The sequence below is a fragment of the Equus caballus genome, chromosome 5, assembly GCF_041296265.1.
Source record: "Equus caballus isolate H_3958 breed thoroughbred chromosome 5, TB-T2T, whole genome shotgun sequence".
Classification (NCBI taxonomy): Eukaryota; Metazoa; Chordata; class Mammalia; order Perissodactyla; family Equidae; genus Equus; species Equus caballus.
In genome coordinates, this window is record NC_091688.1 from 4,395,235 (window position 1) to 4,417,535 (window position 22,301).

Genomic DNA, 22,301 nt, shown 5'->3' on the forward strand with positions numbered 1-22,301 from the left:
GAAGGCTATAAATGTGAGTAATGCATGCTTTTAACCCTCAAGGAGCTTACAATCCATGGAGACAGAGATTTAAGTAACTAGTCCTAATACCAGGAAGAGTGATTTAAGAGGTAAAGAGCAACGAGTAGTATGTTGCGGGATAGAGAAGAAAGAACAGTTAGTTCAGTCTTGGTGGATTCAGAAAGGCTTCATGGAGGAGGAAGTATTTTGATCGCACCACGAAGGATGAAGAGATATTCCAAGTAGAAAATAGAGGGGCAGTCAATGCAAAGGCACAGAAGCCATGAGCACGTTACCAATTAGGAGAATGTAAGGAGACCAGCGCAGCTGAGCCACGGTGTGTAGAGCCCTGGAGTGCTCCTGCAGGAGACGTATTTGGAGAGAGAGTTTGGGAGCAGAGTATGGAAGACATTGAACATCGCACTACGAAGTTTGGTCTTTATTCCATAGACAATGGGGAAATGTCACAGTTTCTGAAGAGGGAATAGTAGTAATCCAACCAATTATTTTTAGGAAAGTAACACTGGAAGCAGCAAGTAGGAGAGGCAAGAGAATAGGAGAAGGAAGTCTGCGTCAGACGCTATAACGATGGAATATCAAGAAGTGATGATGGGCAGGATGAGGTGAGTGGTACTGCAAGGATACTAATGATATTGAGAAAATGAGGCATAGGCAAGATAGTGATGGAGGTGAGAGAGAAATAGATGTTGCCAAAAATCAAGCTAGGAAAGACAGGAGGAAGCGCAGTATGCGATGGAGGGTAATACAGTAAGTTTCAGATGGGTTGAGTTTGAGGGGATCTATAGGACAGTCCAATGGGAAATCGGAAACATGAGTCTGGATTAAGGGAGGTTATGGTTGGAGATTACACACACACGCGCACTCACACTTCCACCTGGAGGCTGGGGAATAGATGAATAACTGAAAACTACTGGGGAGAGAGTACCAAGCTAGCAAAGAAGAGGGCTAAGGATGGAACTTGAGGACTGTGCTAGTGGGGCAAGTAGACCCAGGGAGAGGAGCCAAGCTGATGACTAGTCAGAGAGGTAGGGGGGACGGGAAGAGTACAGCATTAGGGAAACCAAGGGAGGGCAGCACACCAAAAAAAGGGGCCAGGTGTGAGTGGGGGGGGGTAGGTAGGAGAGTGGGATCAAGGGTGCGACTTGATCCAGTCTCTTCTATGCTTTTCTCTTTCCCTTTGCAAGACCTAGCACTGATACCATTCTTTCAATCACTCCACAACATCAGTTGGGTGCCTCCAGGTCCTGGGCATCATTGTAAGATTGGAGACTGAGGAGCTGACATTCTAACGATGGGAGACCAACAATCAATGACAGATAAATAAATTCATGGGATAATCTCATCATGTGAATCAGAGAGGGGCGTGGAAGTTAGATCCTGCGGGGAGTTCCAGTCCTGCTTGGGAGTTTGGGGGTCACTGTAAGCTCAATGGGAAACCACTGAAAGTTGTTTGTTTTTTTTAAAAAAAGCTTTTTTTCAAGAAGTTTCACTCTTACCAAACTAAGAGAATTGAAAGCCAGTAGACCAACCCTAAAAGAATCACTAAAGAACATTCTCTAAAAAGAAAGGAAATGATAAAAGAAGAAACTGTGGAACACCAGGAAAGAAGAAAGAAGAGGCTAAGCAAAAATATGGGTGAATACAATAGATTTCTCTTCTCCTCTGTGTTTGCTGAATTATGTTTGCAATTGAAGCAAAAATTGTACAACTGCCTAGTGTTGTTCTAAATGTATGCAGAGTGGGCCGGCCTGTTGGCACAGTGGTTAAGTGCGCACATTCTGCTTTGGCAGCCCGGGTTTCGCCGGTTCGGATCCCCGGTGCGGACATGGCACCACTCAGCAAGCCATGCTGTGGCAGGCATCCCATGTATAAAGTAGAGGAAGATGGGCACGGATGTTAGCTCAGGGCCAGCCTTCCTCAGCAAAAAGAGGAGGACTGGCAGCAGTTAGCTCAGGGCTAATCTTCCTCAAAAAAATATATGCAGAAGAAATGTTTAAGACAATTATAAATAGTAGAGGGTAAAGGGATGTAAAAAGGGGTAAGGTTTCCATACTCTACTCAAACTGGTAAAATGATGACACCAGTTGTGATATTGTGATTTATTATAAGAAATATATATTGGGTCTTCATCCCCATTTCTGCCTCACACCTCCCCAAACCCTTGGAATTTCCTAAGTGTTGAGAGTGATTGAGGTGTCTTTTGTTATGTTAATGAGGGTACATTTGGAAAGCTCCTGAAGACCAGTGGAGACAACGACATGATTAGAGGGTTGGAACTTTTAGTCCCACCCCCCTGGCCTCTGGGGAGGAGAGAGGGGCTAGAGGTTGAATCATTTGCCAATGGCCAATGACCTAGTCAGTCATGATCACATAATGAAGCCTCCGTAAGAACCCAAAGGGGCAGCCAGTCCAGTGGTGCACTGGTTGGGTTTGCTGTCTCTGCTTCAGCGGCCCAGGGTTCACAAGTTTGGATCCTGGGCACAGGCCTACACACTGCTAATCAAACCATGCTGTGATGGCATCCCACATTACAAAAATAGAGGCAGACTGGCATGGATGTTAGCTCAGTGACAATCCTCCACAAGCAAAAAGAGGAAGATTGGCAACGGATGTTAGCTCAGGGCCAATCTTTCTCACCAAAAGCAAAAAACAAAAAAGAAAACCCAAAAGGACAACTCATTGGCCCTTTTTCAGAGTTTCCACAATGGGGAGCCAGAACACTTCCATGTGCCACTGTGCCCGGCCCTGGCTCCGTAAGGACAGAAGCTCCATGGTTTGAAACCTCACCCTAAGTATCTCTTCAGCGGGATGTTGGTTCATATCCTTTAACATGGTTTGTAATAAGTCAGTAATCTAGTGAATAAACAGGTTTTCTTGAGTTCCGTGAGCCGTTCTAGCAAATTAATTGAACCCAAGGAGGGGGTCGTGGGAACCTCTGATTTATAGCCAGTTGATCAGAAGTACCTGGGCTTGCAACTGGCATCTCAAGTGGAGGGCAGTCTTGTGGGACGGAGCCCTCTACCTGTGGAATCTGATTCTATCTACAGGTAGATAGTGTCACAATTGACTTGAATTCTCACACACCAGCAAGGTGTCTAAGTCTAAGAACTGTTTGTTGGTCTGGGGAAGCCTACACACACACACATTGGGACTGGGTCCAGCAACGGTTTGCGTCAGCAAACTGTGATAGGTTATGTATATACAATATAATACCTAGAGAAACCACTAAAAAAGCTATACAGGGGCCAGCCAGTGGCGCAGCGGTTAAGTGCGCATGTTCCACTTTGGTGGCCCGGGGTTCGCCAGTTCGGATCCCGGGTGCGGACATGGCACCGTTTGGCAAGCCATGCTGTGGTAGGCGTCCCACATATAAAGTAGAGGAAGATGGGCACAGACGTTAGCTCAGAGCCAGTATTCCTCAGCAAAAAGAGGAGGATTGGTAGCAGTTAGCTCAGGGCTAATCTTCCTCAAAAAAAAAAAAAAACGCTATACAAAGAGAGATGCTCAAATATTCTATAGATAAATCAAAATAGAGTTCTAAAGAATGTTCAAATAACCCAAAGAAAAGTGGAAAAATACAAACAGAGACATGAAAAACAGAACAAAAATACAACAAAAAATAAAATGGTAGACTTAAGCCCTAATATATTACTTGCATTAAATGTAAATACAATGTAAATAGTCTAAATATACCAATCCAAAGACAGAAATCATCAGAGTGGTTTTAAAAACATGACTCGACTACATGCTGTCTATAAGAAACTTCAAATATAATGACATAGGCAGGCTGAAAGTAAAAGAACGGCAAAAGATATATCATGCAAATATTAATGAAAAGAAAATGAGTAGATATATTAATATCAGGCAAAGTAGACTTTGGAGCAAAGAAAGTTACCAGAGACAGTGAGGAATACCATATAATGATAAAAGTGTCAATACACCAAGAAAAATAGCAATCCTAAATGTTTATGCATCAAACAAAGCTGCAAAATATGTGAAGCAAAACCTGATAGAACTGAAAAGGGAAACAGACAAATCCACAAATACAGTTGGAGACTTGAACATTTATCTCTCGGCAATTGACAGAACAACTAGACAGAAAATCAGCCCTCGGCATAGAAGAACTCAACACCGCCATCAAACAACAGGATCTAATTAGCATTTCTACAACACTCTACCAATGAAAGCAAAATACATATTCTTTTCAAATGCCTTTAGAATGTCAACCAAAATAGACCATGTCCTGGTCAGTAAAACAAACTTCAACAAATTTAAAAGAATTAAAATCATACAGAGTATGTTCTCCAAGTCCAATGGATAAACTAGAAATTAATAACAGAAACGTTATGTTGGACCCAAACACTTGGAAACTAAACAGCATACTTTTAAATAATCCATGACTAAGAGAGCATCTCAGGGGAAGTAAAAAACAATACATTGAAAAGAATGAAAATGAAAATACAAAATATCAAAAATTTGTGAGACATACCCAAAGCAGTACTGAAAGGAAAATTTGTACCACTAACACGCATACATTAGAAAAAAGAAATAGTGGGGCTGGCCTGGTGGCGGAGCGGTTACGGTCACATGTTCCGCTTCAGCAGCCCAGGGTTCGCCGGTTCGGATCCTGGGTGCGGACATGGCATCACTTGGCAAGCCATGCTGTGGTAGGTGTCCCACATATAAAGTAGAGGAAGATGGGCACGGATGCTAGCTCAGGGCCAGTCTTCCTCAGCAAAAAGAGGAGGATTGGCAGCAGATGTTAGCTCAGGGCTAATCTTCCTCAAAAAAATTTTAAAAAATTAAAACCCCGACTTAAAAAAAAATAGAAATATCTCAAATCAATAATTCAAGCTCCCACCACTAAGAAGAGCAAATTCAACTTCAGCAGAAAGAAGGAAATAACAGAAGAACAGAAATCAGTGAAACGGAAAACGGAAAAGCAAAAGAGCAAAGCAATGGAACAAAAAGCGGATTCTTTGGAAAGTTCAAGAAAACTGACAAATCTGTAGCAAGGCTAACAAAGAGAAATATCAGCAATGAAACAGGGGCTGTCACTGTAGACCCTACAGACACCAAGGGATGGCTACTGAGCACTGCAAACAGCTCTAGACACATAAATTCGATAACTTAGATGAAATGGACCAATTCCTCAAAAAATATAAGCTACCACAATTGATGCAATATAAAAGTGATAATTTGAAAAGCCTCACCACATTAAGGAAATTGAATTTGTAATTTAAAAACTCCCCAAAAGGAAATCTCACTGGAGAATTCTACCAAACATTTAAGGAAGAATTCTTTCCAATTCTACACAATCTCCAGAATATAAAAGAGGAGGGAAGACTTCCCAATTCATTTTATTAAGGTAGTAGTACCCTAACCACAAAATCAGACAAAAACAGTGTGAAAGAAAGAAAACCACAGAACAATATCCTTCATGAATATAGACACAAAATTCCTTAACACAGTATTAAGCAAATAGAATTCAGCAGTATATAATAATAATACACCAGGACAAGGTGGGGTTTATCCCGGGGTGCAAGGCTGGTTCAATATCTGAAAGCCAGTTGATGTAATTCACCATATTAACAGAAAAGAAAATGCACATAATCATAGCAATCAATGCAGAAAATTATTTGATAAAATTCAACACTCATTCATGATAAAAACTGTCAGAAAAATAGGAATAAAAGGATACTTTCTCAACTTGGTGAAGAGCATTTACAAACAACCTACAGCTAACAGCTTTTTTTTTTCAAGGAAGACTAGCCCTGAGCTAACATCTGCCACCAATCCTCCTCTTTTTGCTGAGGAAGACTGGCCCTGAGCTAACATCAGTGCCCATCTTCCTCTACTTTATATGGGGGACGCCTGCCACAGCATGGCTTGACAAGCGGTGCCATGTCCACACCCAGGATCCGACCTGGTGATCCCCGGGCCACCGAAGCGGAACGTGTGAACTTAAGTGCTGTGCCACTGGGCCAGCCCTGCTCATGGCTTTTTAATGGTAAAAGACTAAACACCTTCTCCCTAATATCAGGAACAAGGAAAAGATGTTTTCTCACACTGTTCTTATTCTACATAGTGCTTGAAGTTCTAGCCAGGGCAATGGGCTAGAAAAGAAATAAAAAGCATGCAGACTGGGAGGGAAGTAATAAAACTGCCCCTTTTTGCAGATAACATGACTTTTTACATAGAAAATCCCAAAGAACCTACCAAATAAAAAACTCCTAGAACTAATAAATGAGTTCATCAAGGATGCGTGAACAAGATAGACACACAAAAATCAGTTGCATTTCTACATACTAGCAATGAACATGTGGGCACCAAAATTAAAAATATAACAGCATTCATAATCTTTCCTCAAAAAAGAAATACTTAAGTTTCAATCTAATAAAATATGCCTAGGGTTTGTGTGGTGAAAACTACAAAACACTAGTGAAAGAAATCAAAGAAGATCTAAATAAGCGGTGAGACATACTGTGTTCGCGGATTGGAAGACAACACAGTAAAGATGTCAGTTCTCTCCAAATTGAGGTACAATGCAACGCCTATGTGTTGAAATTCCAATCAGAATCCCTGCAAGATTGTTTGTAGACACAGACAAGATTATTCTAAAATTCATATGGAAAGACTAAGGAGCTAGAACAGCTAAAACAATTTTGAGAAAAGAGTAAAGTAGGAGCAATCAGTCTACATGGTTTCAAGGCTCCTTATATAGCTCTGGTAGTCAAGACTGTACGGTAATGGCAAAAGGATGGACATTTAGATCAACTGAACAGAACAGGGAACCCAGGTATACACTCACATGGATATGTCCAACCGATTTTTGACCAACATGCAAAAGCAACTCAAGGACGAAAATATAGGCTTTAGCAAATGGTGCTGAAGCAAACGGATATCCACTGGGGTGGCAGGGGGAGAAAGGAAGAAGGGCCTCAACCCAAGGCTCACACCTTGTGTGAAAACTAACTCACAATGGATCACGAACTTAAATGTAAGACATAAAACTATGAAACAAAAACACAGAGGGGAAGATGTTTGGCATCTAGGAATAAGCAAAGGGTTCTTAGACTCAACACATACCATGAAAGGAAAAATTGATAAATTGAACTTTATTGAAATTAAAGAACTTTGAGAGACTGTGTGAAGGGAATGAAAAGGCAAACTACAGAATGGGAGAAAATGTTTGCAAGCCCCAGATCCAACAAAGCACCAGTATCTAGTATAGACAGGGAACTCTCACAATTCACCATTAAAAAAAATCCAGTTAGAAAATGGGCAAAAGGCATGATGAGACATTTTACCAAAGAAGATATCAGATGGCAAGGAAGAACACGAAAAGATGTTCAACATCATTCGCCACTAGGGAAATGCAAGTTAAAACCACAATTAGCTATCACCACATACTATCAGAATGGCTAAAATAAAGATAGTGGCATGGAATGTTAGCAAGGATGGCAGAAAATTCTGGATCACTCATGTATTGCTGATGGAGATGTAAAATGATATCGCCACTGGGAAAATAGTTTGGCAGTTATTTTTTTTTTTTTTTAACTAACAGTGTAACTACCATATGGCCCGGCAGTTGCATTCCTGGATACTTATTCTAGAGAAGCGAAAACTTACATTCACACGAAAACCTGTACACAATGCTTATAGCAGCTTTACTGTGATAGCCAAAAGCTGTGAACAACCCAGATGTCTTTCAACAGGTGACTGGTTTTAAACAACGTGTGGCACACCCATATCATGGAATACTACTCAGTAAGTAATAGGAACACACCTTGGAGACACACGACAACCTGGAGAAGCTCCAGGCTGAGTTATGCTGAGTGGAAAAAACCAATCCCAGAAGATTACATGCTGCATGATTCCATTTATATAACATTCTTAAAATGACACAACTATAGAAATGGAGAACAGATTACTGACTGCCAGGGGTTAAGGAGGAAGTAGGGGTGGGAGAGAAGCAGGGTGGCTATAAAAAGGCAACATGAGGGACCCTCATGGTGATGGAAATGTTCTGTATGTTGACTGTATGAACGTCAATATCCTGGTTGTGGTATTCACTATAGTTTGCATGATGTCACCACTGGGGAAAATTGGGTAAAGGGTACAAGAATCTCTTGACAGGACTTGTTACAACTGCACATAAATTTGTAATCACCTCAAAAAAGTTTAATTTAAAAAAAACAATGAGGCAGCAAAGGATTATTGTATTCAGTCACTTCATTTATACTCCAAGACACTCCCCAGAGTGCCTACTGTGGCATCAGACACAGATGGTGCTCAGTAGATGTTTGTTGAATGAATAAATGAAAAAGAATTTGAGTTCCTTACCCCCATTTTATTGCAGGTAACTGCCAATAAAGGTTGTAGCTAGTTCCAAAATACCAGTAATTAAATGGCATATGCGGCACTGGAACTCTGGACCCCTGACTTCAAGGCCAAGATTTTCTTTTGATTACGTCTGTATACTCTCTCTTTCTATGGAAGAGATGATATCTCTTCAACCTTCACAGGTCTCCTTGATGTCAAGACATAGTTCATTTGTCTTCTTCCTTTCCTTTTTTTTCTGCTAGCATGTGAATTTTTTCCCCCCACTGCGAACCCCCTCAACCAGCTGTACGTGCACCGCAGAACTTCCTTACCGTTCACCTTGCCTCATCCTCTGCATTCTGGCTCGCGTCCTTACCCCATTCTCCAACCCCCACCTCCTCCTTTCATGAAAATTAGTTTGTAAAAATTCCAGCTGGCTTCCTTTGTGCCACCGTCTCAAACTTCATCGTCTTGTATGTCTCTGTAGCATGGAACCTTGCTGACAATTCACTTTGAGCTAGTAATTTTCCCTTTGAAAAACAAGGAATTTTTTCCCCAGATAACATCTAAATGCTGCTTCCTTTCTGATCCTGGGCCTTCAGATTCCTCAGGGTTCTCTCAGGTCTGTCACAGGTGCACATTCCTTCGCCAGTTCAGTGAGGCCCAGGCGATGTTAAGTTCTTTCACAATCTGGGATACCAGGTCCAACATTCCTGCCTCCCCAGATCCTCTGACTGTGCAGGAAGCCGCCTATGGGACAGCCCGTTCTTGCCACCCTCTCTGCAGGATAGGCTGAGAAAGACCCAACTGTGGGACTTACTGAACAGGTTGTTCCAGGTCACATTTGCCTTTTCCTCGGACTCGACTGGCTGGAAAATGAGCACCCTGTGTTGATCGAGGTTTTTTAGCAATTCTTCACAGTAGAATGGAATCCCACAGCTCCCCTCCACCAGGTACCTGTAGTCAAAACAAGCCAAGCTGGTTACATCCTTTTAAGGAAAAATAATATTTGAGTCTTCTCAATCACTCAAAAATAATCTCTTCTCATTCTCCCTTTCTCTTGGTTTGTTTTCCATTTTTAGGAATTGCCTTTTTTCTTTTTCTTTCATCTTTTTGATTATGTAAAACGTTTACATCTTTCCAAAGCCAAAACTATATAATAAGGTACATCCTCCATCTTGCTTCCCTTCCTCGTGTTATAAGTAACCATTTGAATTAATTTTTGGTTTATTTTTTCAATGTTTCTTTTAGAAAACGTAAACAAATGCACACGCCTGCATTTCACCCCTGTCTTAGATCAAAGACAGCATGTTATACGTACTGCACACTGGACTGCCCCTTGTGTTTTCACTCAACGATACATCCTGGTCATCCCTCCATATCAGCAAATCTTTCTCATTTCTTCTTACTGCTATGCAGTGTTCCACTGTGTGGCTGCGTCCTAGTTTATTCTGCCTATCTGCTTAGAAGGATGTCCATTCAGGTTGTTTTCAGACGTTTACTAATACAAATAATGCCTCAATAAAAACTTTGTCCATCTGGTCACTTCATGTTTTTGTCAATATAATTTTGAGATAGATTTCTAGAGTTGGGATTTGGAGAAATGCAGGGGCTGGCCCCGTGGCCGAGCGGTTAAAGTTTGGTGTATTCCACTTCAGTGACCCAGGTTCGCAGGTTCAGATCCTGGGTGTGGACCTACACCACTAATCAGCCATGCTGTGGCAGTGACCCACATACAAAACAGAGGAAGATTGGCACAGATGTTAGCTCAGGACTAATCTTCCTCAAGCAAATAAAAAAGAGGAAGATTGGCAACAGTTGCTAGCTCAGGGTGACTCTTTCTCAGAAAAAAATTTTAAAAAGTAAATGTATATATACATATATATTATTATATACACATAATAAATATATACATATATATACATATACATAGAGAGAAAGAAACAGAGAGACAAAGGGAGCAAATCTGCCAAATTCATGCCTGGAGTTACTTTAAAAGAGACTTCGTTGAAGACATCTTTCTTCCAAAAGCAAGGCAACCTCATTAGAAAGATGGATGCCAGTACCAAGGTGGGTTGTAAACAGCAGCTAAAGAAGAGGCGCTGTCTGTGTTGTTAAGGGCACTGCTGTGAAGACCTCAGCAGAGGAACCACTGAGAAGCTCAGACAGCGCTGCCTGGAGAGCCAGCCTTCAACATCTGCCGTAAACAGGAAACGCCAGTGCCAGACCACATTATTGTCAGCTGGGTAAGACCTTGCTTAGCTGCAGGTTGTGGTCGTTACTGTTTACCAGTTTGCCTTTCATGTGGCTTGCCCACGCGATGCCCTCAGTCATTGTTCATTAAAGTGAGTATACCCGTGTGCAGCATGATGAGAGGGAAACAACACTAACGTCATGAACAAGGCTTGAGAAAGCGCGACGTGGGCCATAACAAGGGAAAGATGAGCAGCATCCATGCTACCAAGTGCAATGAATGGCCCTTTGGAAAGGCGAGACCAGCAAGACTACTGAGGCAGGCGCTTTCTGACACATCTTAAGGAATCCGATGAAGTCTGGACCTGGGGAATGAACACGGATTCATGACAGGTCAAGACCTCAGGAGAGAAACGGGTTACTCACGAGTCCAGCTCTTTGGAGATGCCCCTGACACTGAGGTCTACGCAGACCTTGTTTCGGATGTCCTTAGGCTGCATGGCACCCAGGGTGACGTAGGTGGTGTTCCTGTTCTTCATTATGGCACTGGCCCCTGAACAGGGTAAGCCAACGAAGGGAGACAGGGACATGATGATGAACACAGGAAGAGTGCGGACAAGCTTCTCCATAAAGGCCCAGGAGGCTGCATCAATAAACTGGCCCTCATCGATGATAAAAATAATCCTTTCCTCTTTCACTGTCTGGACGAGGCAGAGAGACAGAAGGAAGAATGCTGTAGGACTTTGGGTTTTTACACACGTGCATGGGTATGCATATGTATCTACTGAGTTTTGTGGTGCAAAATGAAATCTTTTCTTTCTAATAACTTTGTATTCATTTAGATTCTACTAACCTGAATTTGTGGCACTTCGCACAGAGCTGACTGGAATGGACTTTTACTTGGTCAAATCTTTGTGTAAGAATAAGACAAATTTGTAGGATACATGGGGTTATAGCCAAGTAAAAGCATCCATTATGTATTACATAAAAATAACTGATGTTTACTACCAGTCACTTTAATCTGCTGACAAATGACGGTCTCCTGGGGATTCTACTTGACATTTATTCAACAGACGTAGATTCAACACACACTTAGGGAGCACCCTCTGGGCTCGACGCTGGATAGACAGTGCTGAAGGAGTCGGATCTAGTCCTTGCCCTGCTGGCAGTTTGTGCCATTCCAGCTTGAATTGTGGTATATGTTACACTTAAAAACAGATCATGTGTCCATTTTCTTGTGTAGACTACGCTTCTCTAACTAGTCTGAATTATTTACTCACTCATGAAGCATTTATTGTGCATCTATTAAGGTCAGGTACTGTTGTAGGTGCTGGGGATACAGTATTAAACAAAATACAGAGCTTGCATGTTGGCATCAGCCCCTTGCACAGCTGACCGCGCATCTCCGCTGTGTGAGGCGTCTACGCGGAGAACACGGCCCCCCTCCTACTGCTCCAGGCTGCTCTCGGCTTCTTTGGGTTCCCTCTGAGAGCACACAGGCTTAACCCCTTCTTTTCCTCTGTGTTTTTATAAACAAAAGCAGCAAAGGCTACTTTCAAACTTCATTGGACAGCCACTATGCAGTGCTTTAACCTGCCGTATCACACGTCCGTAAAAACCTGCTCTTACAGCCCATTCTGTTACCAGAGATCTAGCCCTTCACCGACCCCGAGCACATGTTAATTAACGGGGAGGTTAGCACTACATTTGTTTTGTTTGGGGCTAAAACCTTTAAAAATATGGGGCAGACAGAAATGTGAATTTTAGTTGTATGGTGGCCTTCTCAGTGAATTATCTGTGAATTTAGGAGAATAAAGCAGGGAGAAAAAGAGTATAAATTCAAAAGTACATCACACGCCCCGGTGTCTTCATAGTTAAAATGGGGTCATTGAGTTGGAGTCTCTCTAATGTGAATGAAAGCCAAGATTTACATTTAATTTACTGTGTTCCAAGCACTGTGTGATGTTCTTTACATAAACGGACTCATTTAATCCTCATAACATTCATAAGAGGTGGAGTCTATTTACTGAGAAAATTTGGGCACAGAGAGGTTAAGTAACTTGCCAAGGTCACACAGAGAGTAGATGATCCAAAGATTGTTGTCATAGCACACAGTTAAAGAACAGCTTTAGCAGTGGTTTCCAAACTAGATTGTGCATCAAAACCAATTGAGAAGTTTTAAAACAAAAGCAAACAACTAAACAGATTCCTCAGCCCAATCCAAGCCCTTTTGAATCTTTAGAGGTAGGACTCATAAATCCGTATTTTTAAAGAAGCTTCCTGGATACTTGTGATGTAAACACAGCCTGACATTTAGAAATTACCGATATTGCCCTGCTTACGTGCCTGAGGTGGAGAAGAAGGAAGTTGTAGTATAACTTTAACGCAACACCACAAACTTGTATTGACCATTTATAATGTGCCAGACCCTCTGGTGGTCAACAGCGACACAAAAATGAGTAGGAGGTTCCCCACCCTTCAGAAGCTCACACTCTCCTGGGGGGAGAGGCACACATACAAGTGACGAATTGCAAGAGAGCATGGTAAACACAAGAAGAAATATGTTTGAAGTGTTACAGAAGGATGGTGGAAGAGGAATTAGTCACGACTAGTGATTTGGGAAGTTGTCGCCAAAGAGGTGACATTGAAGGATGAGTAGCATTTCTCCAGGTTTAAAAAAAAATCTTTTGGCTTTTATCTCATTAGCGTTGGGAATTATTCGGAGAGTACAAAGCGTTGGTTGGTGCGATTCGCATACACTCTGGCAGTTCTGTGGAGGATGAATTGGAGCGGAGACGTACGAGGCACAGAGGTCAGCTGGAAAGCTATGGAAATAGTACAGGAAGAGAGAGAACCTGAACTACAGCAGGAACAGAGGACAGGAGATTCCAGAGACGGCCCGAGGGAGAACCAGTGGGACTTGGCCACTGACTAGATATGGCAGATGTGGCAACCGGTGAGAAAGGGAGCAAGGGTAAGTTTAAATGATGTGTGGATGAATTTGCCATTAACTAAACCAAGGAGCACGATCAGAACGAGGAAGAAAGGGCATTGGAATAGGAAAAAATGAATAAATTTACTATTAGACGCTGAACTGAGTGTGAGTTACCACATCCATGTGGAATATCTAGAAGGTTCTTGGAAATATGGTTCTGGTGCTTATAAGAGAAGTGGGGGTAAATCTGGTGATTATCAACACACAGTGGACAAGCACAAGATTACCCAGAGAGAGAGCTCACAGTGACTGAGTGTTTCCATTGAAAAAGGCGCTGTTCTAAAGTGTTATACACAAAATCTAGTCATTTAAAGCTTACAACCCTGCGAGCTGGGTGCTGTTATTTCCCTGTTTTATAGATGATGAAACAAAAGCAGAGACAGATTAAAGTCACTTGCTCAAGGTTACCCAGGTAGGAAGCCATAGGCCTAAGGGTTCAAATATCGGTAGTCTGACTACAGAGCCTACGTGAATAAGCACTTTGATACAGTGCCTTTCACACAGAGGGAGAGAAAAAGAGGGCTGGCTTTAAGGAGAGGCCAGACTCCCAGGAGGAAGGTTAAGGGTCTCCCTTCAATCATAGCTAAATTTTGGACAGAGTGTTAGCTCAAGGTTTGGAAGGAGGGCGGAGAATGAAACACTTTAGGATGAAGCTTTCACATGCTTCAGAGCTTTTTGCCAGTGGCGTCTGAACCCCTCAGGCCACCTGGCTTCGTGGTGAGAGGCCCAGTTTTCCTCCCCCCATTACTGGACCTACAGATGCTCTTACTTGCTCCAAGATCTTCATAAACAATGCTTCCAACAGCTTTCGCTTTCTCAAGGTGCTCATCTTGGAGAACTCTCTTGAAATAGGGAACTGTGTAAAGAATTATGAGAATATTTAGTATGGGAAAATAGCAAAAAGAACTACTAGCTGGGTGACTTTGGGCAAATCACTTTACTGTTCTGTGCCTTAAAATCCTCGTGTGTTAGATGATCCATAAAGCCCCGTCTAGCTCGAATACTCGACGTCACTGAATCTAACAGACACAGGAGACAACAGGGCACATTCTGTCTCTGCATTGGCAGTCACCTCTGGGAGAAGAGTGACTTTGTGCCCCAGACTAGCTGGAATAGTATAGCTATGATGGAAAGATGAGAAAAAGATGAAACTGCAAGTGGCCCTCTGGATTTTCTTGAGTATGGTATTTCTACATCCCTCCACTATGTCTCAGGAAGGTGGATGCTCATTCAAGGGGGATTGGGAGCCATTTCCTTACCACCTGGATGCTCCAGATGAGAAAAGAAAAGGACAAAGGCCAAAGAGCTGCTAAGTCATAAAGCATCAGGGGGGAGCTGCAGCACCCGCCCCATCGGTATTTCTTGCCGAAGTCTAACACCAGCTAGTTACCTGGACGTAGAAAATGTCGTTAAGAAGACAGTGGAACTTTTCATCCAACAGCATCTTGACTTTATTCTGAAGGTTGGTCTGTCGTTCTTTATAATGTTTACAAGTATCCAGACCTAGTACACTGGCCATGAGTATCTGGATGGTATAAAAATTTTGCTGGAAGCTGACCTTAGTCAATGCAATAGCAATAGTCCTGTTTGTAAGAAAGGTAAGAATCAGAAGAGGGTTTTTGAATATATTTTTTGGAAATAAAGGTTGAAGGAAGGCTCTGACTCTTCATATTCAGTTGTTATAACAGAAATTCCCCAAGCTATTTGCAAGTTGTTCTTTACTCCTGCTTCAGATGCACTCCCTCATTCCACTCTGTTCCCCAGCCCTGATGACTTAATCTAGCTGTCCCCTCTTCTCGAGTCCCACCATCACCGCCTTGGTTCAGGGCTCATACGCTCACCTATACGGCCAAATACCCTGCGACTGGCCCTGCCTAGCATTGTGACTCTCTGAACGCAGCACCTTCCCAGAAGCCTGCAGTATCGAGACAGGAAAATCTTCTCTCTCATTTAAAATTTTTCAGCGGCTCACATTGCCTAAAGGTGTAAGCCTAGACTCCTTTATGTGACATACAAGACCTTCCAAGGCCTCGTTCTGTCATTTTTGCCTCTCCCTGTCCAGCAGTCTACCCCTCCATGAACAACAAGCTGGTGAGCGTTCCCTGTACAGCAGAGCTGTCTCTTCTCTCCATGTCTTTGCTTAGGCTGTCTCCCCAGCCTGGAATGTTATCGCTCTCGCAGTGCCTCCTAATCCCTCATTTCCTGTTCATCTGTAAATCTCAGCTTCAGTGGAGCTTCCTGGAAATCTGCCCTGATGCACTGAGGTTGGCTTACATACCCGTCTTTCTCTTAGCTTCCATAATACACTGCTGAGTGCCTCTATCATTTTCCTTGCCACGTTATGTATATATATATATATATTTTAAAGAGAAAGGGGAATTTAGAGAACATCTATTCCAATTCTTTTTTAAAAAATTAATTAATTAATTAAATTTTTTTTTGAGGAAAACTAGCCCTGAGCTAAAATCTGCTGCCAATCCTCCTCTATTTGCTGAGGAAGACTGGCCCTGAGCTCGCATCCATGCCCATCTTCTTCTACTTTATATGTGGGATACCTACCACAGCATGGCTTGCTAAGCGGTGCCATGTCCGCACCCGGGATCTGAACCAGCGAACCCCAGGCCATTGAAGCGGAATGTGTGAACTTAACCACTGCACTACCAGGCTGGCCCCAAATGGTTTTACTCCTTTTATTTATTTTTTTTTTTTGAGGAAGATTAGCCCTGAGCTAACATCTGCTGCCAATCTTCCTCTTTTTGCTGATGAAGACTGGCCCTGAGCTAACATCAGTGCCCATCTTCCTCTACTTTATATGTGGGACACCCACCACAGCATGGCTTGACAAGCGGTGCCATGTCTGCACCGGGGCTCTGAACTGGCGAACCCTGGGCGACTGAAGCGGAATGTGCGCACTTAACTGCTGTGCCACTGGGCTGGCCCTATTTATTTTTTTTAAAGATTTATTTTTCCTTTTTTCCTCAAAGTCCCCCAGTACATAGTTGTGTATTTTTAGTTGTGGGTCCTTCTAGTTGTGGCATGTGGGACGTTGCCCCAGCATGGCCTGATGAGTGGTGCCATGTCCGCGCCCAGGATCCGAACCGGCAAAATCCTGGGCCGCCGAAGCAGAGTGTGCCAACTTAATTATTCAGCCTCGGGGCCGGCTCCCACGTTATATTTTTATTGTTACTCTCTGTCCTCTTCTGTGAGAGCTCCTTGACAGCAGGGATCAGACATTATTCATCTTCAGAGCATTGGCACTTGCTATGGGTTGACTCATGTTCCCCCCAAATTCCTATGTTGCAGTCTTAGCCCCCAGTACCTCAGAATGTGAACTGATTGGGGCATAGGGTCATTACAGATACAATTAGGTGAATTAAGCCTTGGTCACACTGGAGTAGGGTGGGCCCCTAATCCAATATGACTGGTGTCTTTATAAGAAGGGGAAATTTGGATACAGACCACACACACAGAGAACATCAGGTGAAGATGAAGGCGGCGGTTGGGGTGATGCTTCCACAAGTCAGGGAAGACCAACGACTGCCAGCAAACCACCAGAAGCCAGGGGAAACGCATAGAAGAGATTGTCCCTCACAGCTGTCAGAACCAGCCAACCCTACCAACACCTTGATCTTGGCCTTCTAGCCTCAGTACTTGGAGACAATACGCTTCTGCTGATTAAGCCACCCAGTTTGTTGGGAAAAAATATTTGCAAGTCATATATCTGACAAAGGCTTAATATCCATAATATATAAAGAACTCTCACAACTCAACAACAAAAAATCAAAAAACCTGATCAAAAAATGGGCTGGAGACATGAACAGACATTTCTCCAAAGAAGATATATGGATGGCCAATAGGCACATGAAAAGATGCTCATCATCGCTGATCATCAGGGAAATGCAAATCAAAACTACACTAAGATATCACCTTACACCCGTTAGAATGACAAAAATGTCTAAAACTAATAGTAACAAATGTTGGTGAGGTTGCGGAGAAAAAGGAACCCTCATACACTGCTGGTGGGAATGCAAACTGGTGCAGCCACTATGGAAAACAGTATGGAGATTCCTCAAAAAATTAAAAATAGAACTACCGTACGATCCAGCCATCCCACTACTGGGTATCTATCCAAAGAGCTTGAAGTCAGCAATCCCAAAAGTCCTATGCACCCCAGTGTTCATTGCAGCATTATTTACAATAGCCAAGACGTGGAAGCAACCTAAGTGCCCAGCAACAGATGAATGGATAAAGAAGATGTGGTACATAAATACAATGGAATACTACTCAGCTGCAAAACAGAACAAAATCATTCCATTTGCAATAACATGGATGGACCTTGAGGGAATTATGTTGAGTGAAATAAGCCAGCGAGAGAAGGACAATCTGTGTATGACTCCCCTCATATGAGGAATTTAAAATTATGGACTAAGAACAGTTTAGTGGATACCAGGGGAAAGGTGGGGTGGGGGGTGGGCACAAAGGGTGAAGTGGTGCACCTACAACATGAATGACAAACATTAATGTACAACTGAAATTTCACAAGATTGTAGCCTATCATTAACTCAATAAAAAAAAAAAAAAGCCAGCCAGTTTGTGCTACTTTGTTACAGCAGCTCTAGCAAACTAACGCAGCATTTGACAGCCCTGGAACACCGGAGGTGCTCAACACGGCGTGGAGAGAATGAATGAATGAATGTCTTCTGGTTGTTATGAACTACCTCCCTAGCAATGTGAAAGATATTTTAAAGCTAGCCTTTCTCAGGCCTTGAATTAAAAAAGAGTAGACACACAGCTAAAAATAATCTAAGGCTAATAATCACTTTCCCCTTAAAGCCTTTAGGTTAGATGGTGAAAGGATGTGAGACACCATCATCATCATCTTGGTCATCGTCACTGTTATTTAATACCACACTTTCCACTGCCACGAGGGTGCTAGATGGGCTGTCCCAAAGAGAGCCCTCCTGACATTCCTCATATGAAAATAGAGAAACAGCATGAGGCAAGTACGTTAGCTCTGCCTCCCAAAGGGAAATTCAGCGGCCTCCCCTTCTCTATCCCCACTCACAGGGCTAAAAGGTTTGAACTAGTGATTGCCTGTCAGCCCTGGATACATTTATGTGTTTGTTCTGCAGATCCAATCCAGCCTTGGTCTCAACATCTGTGCGAGTTGTTCTCAGCCTGTCTGCACATTGGGATTACTTAGAAAGCTTTAAAACATTAATAACCAAGCCCCAAGGGCATTAAACCAGGATCTTCAGGGGTCAGCCCAGCTTCTCATTTTCTTAGTTCAATATGTTTATCATTATTTATTCACCACCAGGGGCATGGCGCCCAATAATCGATAGATTGTAGTTTACATATGACAAGTTATATAAAGGAGAGGAGCATTAAAATAAATAAAACTCTTCAGGAGTCAGGATTCTCTGGGTTCCCAGGAAATGGTCATTGCAAGACACTCACCTGTGATTCTCACCTTGGGCCAGGAACTCAATTTCCGTCAGTATCTGGCTTTTTCCACATCCCGATGACCCCTCGTACATTAGGACTCGGCTGCAGTTGCACATCAAAAATTCCTTCATAGTACACATGAAGATTTTGATCTCCTTATCACGTCCTGTGATTTTTATTTTTTAAAAAGGGAGCAAACCAAATCAACATAAAACAGTCTAGAGACAGAAAAAATGCACATAGTGACAGCACTTCAAAGAGTAACTTTGGCTTTGTTCATAGACTTTTTTGAGGTCCTGTGCACTTGAAAATTTTTTAAATTTTTCTCTAGAGCTTTCCAGCTAACAATGTGGTTTTATGGTTTTCTTTGATTCCCACAAGCTGTGAGGGCAAGTATTCTTATTATGCTCACTATAACATCCGTTTAATGTTAGTGTAGAAAACTGAAATTTGCTCAGATTGCACAACCAGGAATTAAACCAGGCCTATCTGACTCTTTTTTTTTTTGAGGAACATTAGCCCTGAGTTACATCCGTGCCCATCTTCCTCTACTTTATACGTGGGACGTCTACCACAGCAAGGCTTGCCAAGCAGTGCCATATCGGCACCCGGGATCCGAACCAGCGAACCCCGGGCCCCCGAGAAGCAGATAGTGCGCAATTAAATGCTGCGCCACCGGGCCGGCCCCCTATCTGACTCTTAACACTCATTTTCTTTTCCTTTTTTTCTATAACACCCTAGAAGTAATTAATCTATAGCTTATCACATCAGGAAATAAATTTATTAAAGTCAGGTTCCTATACTGAACAAATATTTTTATTTCCAATTCTGGGAAGGGAACTTGCTCTCTGTAAATGAGAAATTATGCTTATCTCAGGGCTCCTAGAAGCACTATCAGTGATAAGAAAATTCAATATGCCTTCAAAAATCATGTATAGATGACTTGTATCATAAGAACAACCAAAATTCTTCGTAAAAATAACAGAGTTTTTTCCTGATTATAAAACTCACACATGCTCACTGTCGAAAATATGGGAAACTTAGGGAAGGAAAAGAAGAAAATAAAAATCACCTTGGGTTACAACCCTGTCACTGTTATTTTTCTTATGTTTTTAAATATATGTAACAGGATGTCCTGCCTGAAATCTGAAACTCGGCCCACAGTCTTTGAAACCTGGGGAGACAGCAAGGAGCTGACAGAACTGTAATTTCAAAAGAGTGAGCCATTCCTGTCAAAGAGGTGGACACCCACTGGGGGTCGACTCTTCCATCTCTGCCGAATGGCACTGTGGAGGGCCCCTTGCGTTATCCGTAGATAGAGTGAAACGGACCCAGGTGTTATCTAACATCTATTCAAAACCAGGACCATTGCTCTAGGTTTAGAAGTTTTATACAAAGAAGCTGAGTGTTTACTTGGTAATGTAAATTTCTGGGTATGAGTTATTGAGAACTACTTTGCATACTATATTGCTCCTTTTGGATGAAACATTCCCTCTCTGAAAATGAATTTGACCTTCAATTTTATGAGATGTGTAGTGTTCTTTGTCCTGAGGCTCACATAGGAACTCAGAGGATGAGGCCCAGAAGGCTGCCTAGTGGAATCTTCTAGAGGTAAGACCTGGTGGATTGTCCTTTTAGCTGGATTTTAATATGTGGTTAAGTCAACTGGACTTGAAGTACATGTACCTTGTTTCTATCTAAACAAGGCCCTAACACCTGGGACTGTTGTATTTTTGACCCTAAAAAACCACTCTTCGGTCATTATATTTTTGTTGTCATCTATGTTGTTAATTAGTATATACAATTTCATTTACCGCAATCTTGTAAAAGGGCATTTTCCATTCTCCTAACCCCTGACAGTCTGTTTTTGACTTTGGCTTTAAGGAAGGATACCGGGACTGATCTTTACCTCCCACTGGTGGAATCAGGCAAACAGGTAGCCAGCCCAGACTGAGAAGCGTACACTTATTGCACCAACGTGCTCTAGTGTGACCGTCATGTTGATCCTCAGTCTTGGAGAAAGGGAGTTAGCACTTCCGTTCACTGTCAATCACTACCACCACAGGCGTATCCTGGGATGGAAAGTAAGGCCTCGGAGGAGGGTGAGAGTGGGCCTTCCTTCTCCTCTCTAGCCTGCAGGAGTTTGGGGACCGGACTTAGAAGAAGCGACTTGCTTGCAGACTCTGAAAACCACTTGAGCTCAGTGGAAGTGGGCACGCTGCTGGCCCCACTGCTCCTTGAAGGTCTGGAACCGTCGCCTTCTTTGAGGCTCTGCTGACATCACGATTCTGTCCTAACATCCCCCAAAGTGTGGGACAGAGCATGCTCTTAATTGCCGTATCACAGTTATGACCAGGATTTCACTTATGATGATACTTTTAGGGATGTTCAGGTCTAACAGAAGGAACTTACAGTGTTGCTAGAAATGGCTGCCTTCAGAATCCACCGGCCCACCTCACGCGGGTCTCTTCCTTCAGACGGCACATCCCTACCTCATGTTGTGTCTACTTCCCTATCTAGTCTCGAGTTAGTTTTCTTACAACAGGGTCCCTATCACCAAGAATCCCCAAAACATCACTGTGAGATGGATCATACGCCTAAATGTAAATGGGAACACAAAGTTTCCAGAAGAGAATCTAGAAAAACGTCTTCATGACTTTTGGGTGAGGAAAGATTTCTTAAACAGTATACGGAAGCACTAACTACAAAAGGAAAGATCAATAAGTTGGATTACATTAAAACAAGAAATTCCCCTCATTAAGAACATCATCAATAGATCAAAAAGGCAAGCATAGAATGGGAAAAGTTACGCATGGTAAAAGCAAATGACGGTGGACCAGAATATGTAAATAATTCCAACAGTTATATAATAAAATACAGCCCAATTGAAAAATAAGCAGAAGATTTATAGAGACACTTTATAAAAGATGACGTCTAAATGGCCAATAAACATGACAAAGGAGCTCAGCCACATTCCCAAACACAAATGGAAACTGCAATGAGATACCACTATACAGCCAACGGAATTATGAAAATTATAAAGACTGATAAAACCAAATTGTTGGTAAGGACAAGGAGCAACTGGGACTCTCATAACACTGTTGGTCAAACCATAAATAAACACAACTATTTTGGAAAATTATTTGGCATTGTCTACCAAAATTGTACCCTTTGTCCCCCAAATTTTACTCTTATATATATACTCAGCAGAAATGTATACATGTGTTCACCAAAAGACTTGTATCAGAATCTTTATGGCAACACTATTCATAAGAACCAAAACTGGAAACAAATATTGTACAAGAACAAATGAATAAAT

General features: G+C 42.4%; 1 protein-coding gene across 9 annotated transcripts in view; it reads right to left on the reverse strand.

Moving 5' to 3' along the window:
* Positions 1-22,301, reverse strand: part of ADCY10 (adenylate cyclase 10) — an 83,050-nt gene that overhangs the window by 32,120 nt on the left and 28,629 nt on the right. For all 9 annotated transcript variants that reach the window (XM_001493753.5, XM_014739550.3, XM_014739548.3 and 6 more), the window contains 5 exons: positions 18,995-19,148; positions 14,925-15,117; positions 14,304-14,390; positions 10,966-11,240; positions 9,167-9,303 (listed from right to left, as the gene is read on the reverse strand). In XM_001493753.5, the coding sequence (XP_001493803.3) occupies positions 9,167-9,303; positions 10,966-11,240; positions 14,304-14,390; positions 14,925-15,117; positions 18,995-19,148 (846 nt within the window). The remainder of the gene's footprint in view (positions 1-9,166; positions 9,304-10,965; positions 11,241-14,303; positions 14,391-14,924; positions 15,118-18,994; positions 19,149-22,301) is intronic.